Below are 13,422 nucleotides of genomic sequence, written 5' to 3'. Positions count from 1 at the left end.
GTGAATGCATTCCAAACTGTTATTTTCCCATGCAAGGAATTAATTTCTGATACATAATGTAGTTTGGGTGTAATAAATAGATTGTTTTCCCTATAGATGTCTATGGAGATAGGGTGGCATTTACACTAACTCTTCCACCCAATAAAGGAAGTTAGCTCCCAAAATGAGAATAATTAATTTTAGGAAATTTGTAAGTGGATTTGGAATGTGTACACATAGTAATTGAGATTTCTTATTCTTCTTGTTCAAGTATGTCACATTTGAAAAAGGAAATCATATCATTACTTTGGGAGATAGTGAAAAATAAAACAAAATTGGCTATTAAAATTATGATCAAGGTTCTTTGTTTGATTAATTGATAGTTGAGTGCAATGTATCACACCTTGGAGAAGTCCTTTATTTCATTTAAATTACAAATAATTTAATATTTGAAAAATCATTGATAATATTTATTTTTTTGTGAACAAAAGTGATAATTAGGTGTTTAAATTTTCTTGATATTTAAATAAAATAATTGTTATATTATTTTTTTCAACATCTTCTTTTTTGTTAATACTTAGGCTAGTATTTCATTCCATCTTTTATAAATATTGGTAGGTAAGAAGTCAAATCCATTATACTTTACAGAGCATTTTCACAGTGGAATCTTTTATCTTCATAAATTTATCTTTGTAAAAAATAATACTATCTAGAATCTATATTGCAAGAAAGATTAAGGCTACTAGCATGGAGTGCACAAGAATTAATGATGCCCTAGCTTATCAAGTGTCACTTAATCAATTGTAGACCAATAGCGAGGTGATTTTGCCGACAAGAAGTATAGGTAGCCCATAATTTTTCCTGTAACGTAAATTAAATCCAAAAAAACAACTTAAAAAATTGAATATTGCAATTCTTTTAGATTTACCTTCAATAGAAAAACATGTTCAAGATAATACAAATACAAGATTTGCTATAGAATCCCGAAAACCACTTGAATTTGCTTTTACATGGATAGCGGACATTGTAGACAATTCACAACTCTAAATCAGGAGTGGTAGCTTTATCTAACAAAGTGATGCCACAAATATAAAACATTCCACTGACGTAAGGTAACGTAGCTCATTATACAAGGGAATAGACTATTTATATTTATTTGCCCGTGAGCTTGAGATCGTTTTAAGCAGAGGCTGACGTAGAATGCTTCAAATCGTACTAGATCTTCCCATTTATCATTCTACACTACGTGACTATCATCTCATGATAACAATCAATGTCAATTAAAATTACTTTGTATTTGACTTGCGGGCATATGATAAAAATGTCTTCCACCAGAATATTTTTCAAACAAATTAAATGCTTTTGTGAGTTGGTGAGTATGAAGATGTAGAAGGATTGTCATTGACAAAATTGCGCAGTCAAACCATATAATTATTACGAATGAAACGGTCCAGCCATGTTGGATTTCCACTGTTTTTGACAGGACTTGTTCAAAGACTCTTATGGAAACGGTCCATTATAGTATATTATATCATCATTAGACAATAAAGAGTTAGAGGCCAACAAATAGGAACAAGTTTCTACCTTGCACTTTTGGCTTTATACTTGACTAAGGTGGTTATCTTAGAGGTAAAAACAAATGAGAAATGAAAACAACATGCCTTCAAAAAAACCATAAGTAAACCCGAAGTATTTTATGCTCAGACTATAAAGCACAATTCACAAAGGAAGTGATGCAACTTAGGAGTAGATATTTTTCTTTCAAGAAAATTTTATCTAAATTAGACAAATTTAATAATAACAAGGATTTTTGGCCCTTTTCGTTGTAATGGCATAGTTCATTTGGCCTCAATATATGCTAGAAATTATTAGTATGTTAGATTTAAAAAAATTAATCTTCAAACCCTTATAATTTTTCCCTTTGGTGTCTAATAAGATAAAATAAAGGATAAATTTAACTTTTTCAGTCACTCTAATCTCAAAAGTAAGCTTATATTTTCTCGGGTTGAGGGTTTTGATTATTTTGAGACCTTTGCTCCTATAGCCAAGATGGATTCCACTCATCATGAACTTTTCATTGTTCCATATTAGGGTTGGTTAGTGTATCAATTGGAGGTGAAGAGTACTTTCCTACATGGTGATCTTCAGGGGGAGACATGTATAAAGGAGTCTTTGGGCTTTGTGTGGGATTCTTATCTTGTTTTTAGAATACATTATTCATTATATGGTCTCAAACAATCTAATAGAGCTTGGTATGTGAAGATAGACAGTTTCTTGCTTGCTTCCAGATTTACTAGGTGTCACTCTAATCCCACAATTTACATTCAAAGGCATGGGTAAAACTTCTCATTCTTGTTCTCTATGTGGATGACTTGATTCTCACATAGAGTTCTCTTATCATGATTGAAGATACTTAACAAGATTTGATGGAGTTTTTTGACATGTCCAGCTTTGTCTATTGCATTACTTTCTTGGTCTCCAAGTTCATCAATCTTCTGCAAGTATTTCTACCTTCCAATAGAAGTATGCTCTTGATTTTCTTCAAAGATTTTGGATGGTTTATTGCAAGCCAATCCCTACTCCATTTTCAGTTAGGTATTGTGTTGTCTACCAGTTGTACTAGTCCATCAATTGATGCTACATTGTATCAGCAGTTGGTTGACAACCTTTTGTACTTAACACATTTAATGTAGGTAGGAACAATGTAATGTGCAAGGGACCGAGTGATACCCCTAATGTGTAAGGAACGCATGGTAAAAGATGTCATGTGAGATGCATGATGTCTCCAATGTGAAAAATGTATGAATATAAATCCAAGAATGGAATAAAGAGGAAGACATGATGCCCCTAAATGTAAGGATGTGACCTTGAATATGAAACTAGAGGGAAGGTATGATTTTTCCCCGATGAATGGATTAATGCCAAAGATATGTCAAGTGGAATGCAAATGGTATAAAAGATACACTTATACAGAATAGTGATATAATAAAGTAGGGTCAATAAGTGACTCTACAAGTTGAATGTATCAATCTAGAATAAAAATGTAAATTATAAATAATCTTGGTATAGAGATGTAGGACCGATTTAAGTGACTTTATAAGTGATATCAATATGGGATTAGTATTCAAGCTCTAAAAAACATGATTTAACAATGTAGGGTCAAAGCCTACAAACTAATCAATAATGGGAAGGTGTAGGCCTTGTAGTAAAATGGGATACATAGAATATATAGGTGAATCAACGCAAACATGAACTATGATAAGGAAATATAATAAAATATAGTGGTAATTTAGTGATAATATATGTAAAAACCAAGAGTGGATATAAAAATTTTAAGGTGAAAATGTGTGACCAACCTAGCTGGTGGATAAAGGCAAGAGGGAAATGTCTACAAATTAAATATATGGAAAAATATGTGAATAAGAAAAAATTCAAAGAAACTTTTTAGCCAAAATCAGTCCCCCTAAGACACCTCAACTGGGGAAGACCAAGTGTGTGAAAAAATATAGAAAGTGAAATGGGCATTAAAGCACAATAAACCTATGGTAAGTAAGAAAAGTCTAAAATGAAAAAGTAAATAGGAAAAATAAAAAAGATATAAAGGTAGAAAGGAAATGTAAGTGATAGGTATATATGGATATAAGCTTAAGTGATGCTCATAATGCTTATAATCCATTAAAAAACAATTTGGGTGCCCCCTTTAACACAATATATGTTGTCTCATCTTATAGATCATCTTTATATGGCCAACAAAATCATCTATTTCGTCAATTCATGTTCCTAATATTATTCTTGTTTTTGTCATTTCCTTATAACCCATTCATACTTATTAACACGTGGTTATGGTGGAATTTTCACCATTTGATGCTCTACAACTTTCTTTTCTTTCAACTTATTATTTTGCACACGGAACTTGAGTATTTCTTATATTGAGTCTTCCTTTTTTTTGGTATATGGTGTACAATTTTAGGCCCTTATTACTTTGTTTGTTGTTTCATCGTTTATTTCCTTTGTAAAACTTGAAACATAGCCTATGCCAAAATGGGAGCTTTAGAGCAAGGTATGGACATCCATCAAAATTAAGGGGTGTTATTTTTAGTTGACTAGAAAATTGCACTTGTTAAGACACTTGGCACATGATGATTCACACATCTACACCTTGGCAATCTTAAAGAGGCAAATCTCACCATTACAAGGACATGACCCACTAGTTTACCACACTTGATCTCGCGAGAAACTTAATAACATTCATTTAAGTATCACATTATGAACATATTTCCACAACATAAATGAGGTATTTCCACTCCAAATCGACAACATCTTTTCCTTACTATGTTCACATGGGGTCTATGGTTAGTCTTTGAATTCCATGGCCCACGGAATAAATTTCTGCACACTACACAAACCGTTAATGTATCCAAAATAATAATAACACAAATTTAATCATTGCATTCACATTAACAATAAATATAATGCAATCCTTTCCCCAAGTACAAAATTCAAGCATCCAAATTAACTGTGGTGATCATAACTGATCATGCACAAGATCGTTGCCTAAAATTTTATAAAGCAATCAAAGAAGTACTTGATATTCTACATCGTATTCGGAAAATGCACGAAATCGATTAAATATTATTTCATGAAGCAAGCATAACAATTTAATAATCCTCATGGTATTGGAAACATGGATATAATTATGACAATCTAATTCCATAATTAACTGTAATCATCCTAATGATTCGCATTGCAGTGTAAACATGAGCCTACTCATCAAGGATTGCTAAGTCTTATAAGGTCCATAGGTGAAATAATAATAGATTCATTCTATTTACAATCATCATCATAAAAATTAACTATCTCATTTCTTCAAGCGTTCAAGACTCAACATCAAAATTATTATCTAGGTAATTGAACCTTCATTTGGCCTTCACGATGCTTGTTCTCTTAACACCATCATAAGGTATCCTTCCTAATCACATCATCATATCAATTTTTGATGAGGGTATAAGGACTTTCTAAGAAGAATAATCTGTCTAATAGCGAATTGTAGCAGAGCTCATTTTAACTATGTAAGATTTCATCAAAGGTTGTTTCAAGTGTATATGATCATATGATTTAGCTATCTTATCCTGCAATTACAATTAGAATCCAAATCTGACAAGATTCCAATCTCTAGGTATGATACTCAAATACAATGTCCAAAAGTATCACTTAAATGAAGGTATGTAGTGTTTAAGGAAATCTTGTGAGAGGAATCGCAATGTGGAAGTTAAATATATGATGAGAGAATGCAAAAAACGGAAAGAAATGTACCCTAAGTCCATTAAAAGAGAATGGTAAGGTAGACTTCAATCCCAAAATGTGTCTGAAATCAAAATATATTTTTAGACAAAATCCAAGGAGATGGAATAGTGGTTAAGATTAATGAAGCTTTCAGGAAGGTGGAGATTTATTGGAGAGTTGTGTTGAAAACCCTTTCATGGAGTTATCAAAGTGGTTTAGAATAAAGGAAAGAAATAGCTTATGAACACACGAAAAAACCAGCACAAAAGGTGAGAAAAGATTGGAAAACGAATGCTAAAGAAATAGACATCATTGATATTCAACAAGGAGAATTTGTGTTCAACGTAGGAGGCAAAAAAATGGTGATAGATTCCTAATCAAGAAGGCAAATGGAAAATGTCTAAGAGAGACGGAGAGGGAAGCAAGAAAGAAACACATTGTATCCAAAATGAGCATGGAATCTTTGTTTTGAGATACACAAAATATCATAGAGGATTAGGCTAAGGAACATTTTCCACTTACCCTCTTCATTTTATGTATAAGTATTCAGGGTAACAATTTTGCATATGAAAAATCATTATTTTGTCTATTTTCATTTTCTTATTTTTGATATTATTTTGCAAGTATTGTAGGTTGTGTATTTCTTATATGTTTTCCTTCATAGATTCCATACTACTAGGTTTGGATTTTAACCTCGTATATGTGAAGAATAGACTTAATAATAATGTCTTTATGAAGTTACTTGCAACATATATAACATTCAATGGGGTGGATAAAGGTAACCCTGGGTCAGCTGGCTGAGGGGGAGTTGCTTGTGACCATGATGGTAGGCTTGTTTCAGTAGGGGTGCTTCGGTAGGGGCAATCCCACTGGGCGCCTAGACAAACCACCATATCGAAGCTAAAGCTTCTTACACTGGGTTACATATGGTGATCAGAGAAGGGTTCAAAAAAGTCTGGCTCGAGAGTGATTCTCTAAATATCATCAGGTGTGTTAGTGAGCAAAGTGAGCCCAACTGGACCATAATTCAATTAATTCAAGTTTGCCATATCATGATTGATAATATTGATGATTTCATGATCTCCCATGTTTATCGGGAAGGTAATAGGCCAGTGGACCACCTGGCTAACATAGGTGTAGATTATGTGGACATGCGATGGTGGACGGGAAAGGAAACTTTCCTGATACAATTGTGCCAACTGACGAGAAAGGACACTGAATGCATTGGCCAATCATATCTCTTTAATAATTTTAGAATGCCAAATGAATTAAATCTTTCATGGGATTTTCGTTCAAATTCCAAAGCCAAGTTTTCTATATCCTTGTTTTGTATCTGGTTTTTCATTGCTTGGCTTTGGTTGGGTTTCCATTGTTGCAAAGATAACTTTCTAATGGGAGGTGACAAGAACATAATGGAACCTACCTCCTATGAGAGATGGGAAAAGAACAGAGGGCTATGGATGGAGATTACTGATGGGGTCCTTGTTTCATATCTTGAGAGGCTTCATGGCAATGATCCGAAAGTGACAGAGGATTTTGTGAATGGTTTGGAGAAAGGCATCCTCATGACGTTTGGAGTGGAGTTTAGAATTGATGAAACCTTCGTCATGGAGATATCTTCTTTGCAGATGGAAGGCAACAATTTCTATAGAGAAAGGAAGGTGGTGAAAGAAGCCATTGCGGCTTTCGTTGACAAAGATAGCGAGAGGAAATGGGTGAAAAATATGAAGGACGGCGACTATAACAGGAAGGAACTGAAATTACTTTGGGCGGAGATGGCCGCAGTGATTATGAGGTACATTACTCTTGATAGACGCTATGCCAATATTATCTCTTACCACTTTATGATATTAAACCATTTAGGGCACAACAAAAGAATTTCTTTGTCTTTCTATCTGTTATCTTCTCTTGAAAATAGCTTGGTGAATCATGCCAAAAATGGTGATAACCCTGTTCTGCATGAGTGATGCAAAGGCTCGTGTCCATGACTAAAATCATCCCTCCATATCAGGTTCAGACACACATCAATTTCTTTTGTAGCAACACTCACCTAAACACACCTCAAATACATAGGTTTTCTCAAACCAATAGGCTACACAAACCACAATGCCAAACTCTACACGTCAACACCTTTAGACACTTTGGAATTATAATTTTGATATTAAAAGACCACACATAGTCACCAATCACATAAAAAAATCATGAAGTAGTTTTTTGCAACCTTCTTGTAGTGGTAGTGACAGGAACTCACGTAGACATGGCGGTTTCTAGAAATTGACTCATTTGAGATGAATTTTTCTAGTAAGAAGGAATTTTGTTCACAACATCATAATATATCCGTACACCAAGTGTCAGGTCATTATTTGACTATACATATCTATACCAACACATTTTCTAACTATAGATCTGGTAAACCATTTTCTGAACAGGCTGCTTTCACAAAAATGATCATAACTTGCTCATTTTTACATTAAATTCCATCAGAATTGAAAAAAATGAAAGTAGACTCAATTTTATTTCCATAAATGTGACATTTTAACAATAATCCTTCCATAAAAAATATAACAAAGATTTGTAACACACAGGAATTAGAGTTTTACCAGTATGTACCATTGTCAAATAAGCATTTTGACATCAGTTTGCATGTGCCAACCTTAACTTGAGACCCTGAAACCAAAACTTAAACCCCCCACATCTTCGTCCAACAATGATGTTCATTATGTGTAAGATATCGAGATGGACAAATAAGAGTCTGGTATGGCTATGGACTGGTGGGAACTCAATGTCTCGGATGATTCCATATGTCATCCCTCTTCGTAGGAGGGCCCCCAATGAAATATTACACCTACCACTGGAAGAAGCAGAAGAAAAAAACACCCCAGAAGGGCTGCCTGTAAGTATAAAAACCCAAATTACAAGATTCGGGGCCACCAAATACGAAGAAGTCCAAAACTGGAAAAATTGGGGAAACCAAGGGAAAGCAGAAGGAAATAAAGCTGGAAATCCCCATTAACACTGAACAAGGGGAACAGGGGGAACAGGGGGATACCCAAAAAGATTCTTATTTTGGTACTCTCCTTAACAGCGCTGTCAAAAGCCAGGAGAATTGCTTTCTTTGGGTCAGTAAGGAGATTAATTTGTTAAAGGATGGAATTAAAGATATCATTAACAATTTCACTGAGACGCCCATGGAAAGCAGGACGAATAAACTTCTCTGAATGACACAGGAACTCATAGAAGATGTAAAGACCATGAAAACAGATCAGGAATCAAGGATTGGTCAGTTGGAGATTAGCTTATAACAAATTAAGGGTAATCTGAAGAACCTGGTGGATATCAGTAGGGAAGCCATGAATAACAGTGCTCGGGGTCTTAAAGAGGTAAATGCGATGATAGCGGATCAAAGAGCTTAGACCAACAGAAGCATTCCATCCTCTGACATCAAATGGAAGAAGAGAATCCAGGAACCAAACTTGCAGGGTACGAGACTTCAAACCACCACAGGTCCCTATACAAGGACTAGAAGCAGGAACCAGGAGAATAATACCTCCAGGTTCATCATGGATGAGCTCGAGGACATCAATAAGAGGGTGACTCAAAAGAATTCGAAGATGAAGTAATCTCTGGTCGAGTGAGTAACTTTAAGTTTTTTCTTGTTCTATTTTTTTTTTTGTTGTGTAGGTTTGGCCACTGTTTCCATGGTTGTTATGTCATTGGTTACAGACTAGTTAGTGACTTCTTATGTTTGTTGTGCTCTTTAACTTTGGGTTTCGGGTCCCTGTAAAACCCGTTTATCTCAATCAAAAAAAATCCATCTATAACATTCACAAGATAAGATACCACTCGTAGTTATACGAACAACCTCACCTTATAACTATTTATATAGCAACAATAGGATTATATTTTAATTATAAATTATCAATAAGTTAAATTAACTCGCATAATTGTCCTATGTGTGGACATTACAAGTCCCAAAAAAAATTCTCATCTATAACTATTCAATCTAGTTAGAATATGTATCAAATTGATGCGAAAACTGTCTTCTTGAATGAGAACTTGGATGAAAAATTATATATGGTGTAGCCTCAATTTTTGTAAGTTATTAGGTGTGAACATGTAGTTTGCCAACAAATTACGGCTCCTACATTATTTCCTAAGAGTTGAGTTTTGATAATATGATTTTAGCATCTTTACAATTCAAATTATATACGCCATAAATCTTTTGGAGCATTTTGGAATTGCAAATAGTAACTCATATTCTCCAAGTATTGAGATTGAGTTGAAGCTATAAAAATAGGTTACAACTCCCTTATCAGTCAAGAGCAGCAAGCACAACCTCAAAGGTCATTTTCATTCTGCTGGAATGAAGTTGACCTTTCTAAAGATGGATGCTTTGCTTGGAGGATTCTAACAAAAGACAAATTAATCAAACTTGGGATTGTTGATCCTTTTTGGTGTGTTCTTTGTGGATAGGCTCAAGAGGATGTGGATCACCTTCTATTACAATGTTCCTTTGCACAGTCCTGTTGGGCTCACATCATTAATAAAATGAATTGGATTTATCCCTTATCAGAGAATCTCTGGGATATATTCACAAATTGGCCTTCACTCTATCATCAATCATTTTTTTCTTGCATCTGGAAATTCATCCCTCCTAGGATCACCTAGTGGGAAAGAAACAAGAGGATCTTTAGATAGGAACCTTCAAGCTTATCTCGGGTCTTGCAGAAAATTGAAACTTCTATTTCAGAAGTAGTAAATGCATATGTAGCAAAATCCAAATCAATCAACTCTTCGTTTTCAGATTGGGATTAAAAAATCCTTCAATCCTGGGAACACATTAATCTCCCTTTTACGGGAAGCTCTTTCCAACCCCCCAAAAGAACAATAGATAGATTAAAAATCAATTGGATTCGTCCTCTGAAAGGTAAGTTAAAGTTAAACTTTAATGGGGCAACCAAACACAATGCACGCAAAGCAGGTGGTGGGTGTGTAATTAGGGATCATAAAGGAAATATTCTTGTAGCTTCAGTACTTTCATTCCTGGATGGTTATAATAATATGGCAGAAGCACATGCCCTTCTCCAAGGTCTCTTGTTGACTAAATCCTTTCAAATTTCAAACATCTTAATTGAGGGTGACTCTTTGCATTATCAATTCTCGTAGAAAGAGAATCTTGCACAATTGGAGCATTCAATATGTGTTGCAACAAGTCTGGCTGACCGTATGTTAATATGTATAAACGTAGATAGACGTTGACCATATGTTAATATGTATAAAATTACGAATGAAACCGTATGGGCTGCAAGACAGACATGTTACATTTCCACTTGCCCTTGACTGGACTTGGTAAAAGACTCTTATGCAAGATGGTCCATTATTTTATTGTTTTAATTAAACCGAAGACAGTGGAGGGATGATAATTCAACAATAATTGGTTGACAAAATTTATTTCATTTTCTAATTTGAACTTTTCAATCAGGGGATTTGTTTGACAAAACCACCAAGGACAATATAAAATTTGGATAAATATGCATAGTAAATTCTCGATACTATCCATATGGATAGATACGCGTGAACTGTTCTTATTCTATTTCAAAGACAATATCTATAAATAAGTGCAACGATTGCAAATACATCACAAAACATTCATTCGAAGAAGAATTAGACTGGTTAATCACATTCAGTATGGAGAAATTATTTCTTCTGATTTCATGCCTGCTGATGTTTACACATCAATTCTGTTCAGAAGCAGCAACATCTAATCCGGGTGGGTAAAAACTTTTGTTTGGAATCAATATAGTTGTTTCTTAGCATAGGATTGTTTTTGACATTGACGATTCTGTGTGCAACTGCAGAGTACCCATATTCGTTTATGACAGCAGATGCTCAAAAGGCAGCTTCAAGATCATATGATTACATTGTGGTTGGAGGAGGTACAGCGGGATGTCCCCTGGCAGCAACTCTCTCACAGCACTACTCTGTTTTAGTATTGGAGAGGGGAGACTCTCCTTACGGAATTCCCGATGTGGAGGATTTCAGAGGGTCTCCCACAACTAATCCCAAAGTAGCGCAGGGGTTTGTCTCAGAAGATGGAGTGCAGTTGGTACGGGCGAGAGTTTTAGGAGGCGGATCAGCCATCAACGGTGGAGTCTACAGCAGGGCGAGCACTGAATATATTCGGAAAATAAAGTGGGATGAGAAACTTGTATATGAGTCATATGAATGGGTAGAACGGTTGAATGCCTTCCAACAATACAAGCTTTCTACTTGGAATTCTGCTACCAAGGATGGGCTTCTTCAAGCTGGAGTTCTTCCTTACAACGGCCACACTTTCGATCATTTGGTTGGCACCAAGATCAGTGGCTCAATCTTTGACGAGAATGGAAAGAGACATACAGCCGCAGATCTACTCCAGTATGCAAATCCAGAAAATATTGTAGTTCTTCTCAATGCTACTGCCAGCAGAATACTCTTCAGTTTGGGATCAGGTACCAATTCATATTTTGCTTTCAGAATTCCCCTACCCTACTTTACTTTGATGAGTATTCCTTTTATTCTTTTACAAAATATTCAGAAATATATTTCATATATCCATCTATGTGTATGCATGTAATATTATCAACAATCTATATTGCAGGAAAGCCAAAGGCTAGCGGAGTGGAGTTCAGAAGCAATAATGATGGTCTCATTTATCAAATTTCACTTAACCAATTGTCAATCAATAGTGAGGTGATTTTGTCAGCAGGAAGCATAGGTAGCACTCAACTTCTCCTCTTAAGCGGAATTGGTCCAAAAAGACAACTCAAAGAAATGAATATTCCTGCTCTTTTAGATTCACCTTTTGTAGGTAAACAAGTTCAAGATAATCCTAGTGCAGCCTTTACTATAGTATCCTCGAAACCACTTGAAGATTCTTATTCACAATTAGCGGGCATTTTAGGCAATTCCCAAAATTACATCGAAAGTGGTAGCCTTGTCCAACGGAATAATGGTACAAATACACAATATTTAGGTGTTCTTGATATTAAGTTGGCATTTCCCTTATCAAGGGGTGATCTTTGGCTTAAAAGCGTAGACCCTCGAGATAACCCCTATGTTCGTTACAACTACTATTCACACTCTCTTGATCTACAAAGATGTGTGAAAGGTATAAAAGTAATGGTTAATCTGAGTATGTCATCTTCTATCCAAGAGTTTGCATTTACTGATAGTGGAAATTCCAAAACACTCCAATTCCTTGGAATAGCATTACCAAAGAATCAATCAAATGATGATGCCTTGGCGAAGCTTTGCAAAGAGGCACTAGGGACATTTAACCATTATCATGGAGGTTGTCAAGCTGGTTTAGTGGTTAATGAAAGGTATCTGGTGAAAGGTGTTGATAATCTCAGAGTTGTGGATGGCTCAATTTATAAGGATTCCCCTGGTACCAACCCACAAGCCACAACCATGATGCTTGGAAGGTATTTATTTTTATTAAAAATTTTATTGCATTATTTCTTTTTCGATTCTCACAAAATATAACATTAACAATACATTTTGATCATGCAATATGTGCAGGTATATGGGAATTCATATCCTTCAAGAACGCACAATCTCTTAAAAATATGAGAAGACCATGTTGAAATAATTGGCACGCTTGTTGTGCTCACATTCATTTATCATAGAACTAAATAATACCAAACATGGTAATGTTTTTGATAAAGTGTGAAATTGTAAATAATTCAATTTTACCTCTCATTTCCTATCAATATAAATATTTTCCAAGATAGCACATTGTTATGAAATTTACAAGAATAAATTTAATTTGAGCTTTGATTAACTTTCATACAAAAGTGCACTTTCTTTTTTAATTGAATTGATATTATAACAAAAATACATGTTCCAAGGTTTTATGAATAAAGGAATGCATAATTTTTCTTATAATTTATTGTTATATGATGATGTAAATGTAGAAGTGTTTAATTTGGTATTTACTTTTTACACTATATAGTACTTCTTTTTTTGTTTTGTTGGCTTAATTATAAGTTATGGTGAGATGTATGTTTTTTAAGAAAATCATGTTAAATAAATTTACGAAATGAACATGTGAAAAGGATAAAATTATTACAATATCACTTCTTGGCCAAAATGTTTGTGCATAACATAACTAAAATG

General features: G+C 34.6%; 1 protein-coding gene across 1 annotated transcript; it reads left to right on the top strand.

The window, feature by feature from the left end:
- Positions 1 to 10,950: 10,950 nt before the first annotated feature.
- Positions 10,951 to 12,868, top strand: LOC131862538 (protein HOTHEAD-like). The gene is made up of 4 exons (XM_059215012.1): positions 10,951 to 11,032; positions 11,121 to 11,753; positions 11,903 to 12,728; positions 12,826 to 12,868. The coding sequence occupies exons 1-4, from the start codon at positions 10,951 to 10,953 to the stop codon at positions 12,866 to 12,868; spliced, it is 1,584 nt and encodes a 527-aa protein (XP_059070995.1).
- Positions 12,869 to 13,422: the final 554 nt, after the last annotated feature.

This window comes from Cryptomeria japonica, unplaced genomic scaffold (assembly GCF_030272615.1).
Source record: "Cryptomeria japonica unplaced genomic scaffold, Sugi_1.0 HiC_scaffold_44, whole genome shotgun sequence".
Lineage (NCBI taxonomy): Eukaryota > Viridiplantae > Streptophyta > Pinopsida > Cupressales > Cupressaceae > Cryptomeria > Cryptomeria japonica.
This window is presented reverse-complemented; position numbering and strand designations above follow the sequence as displayed.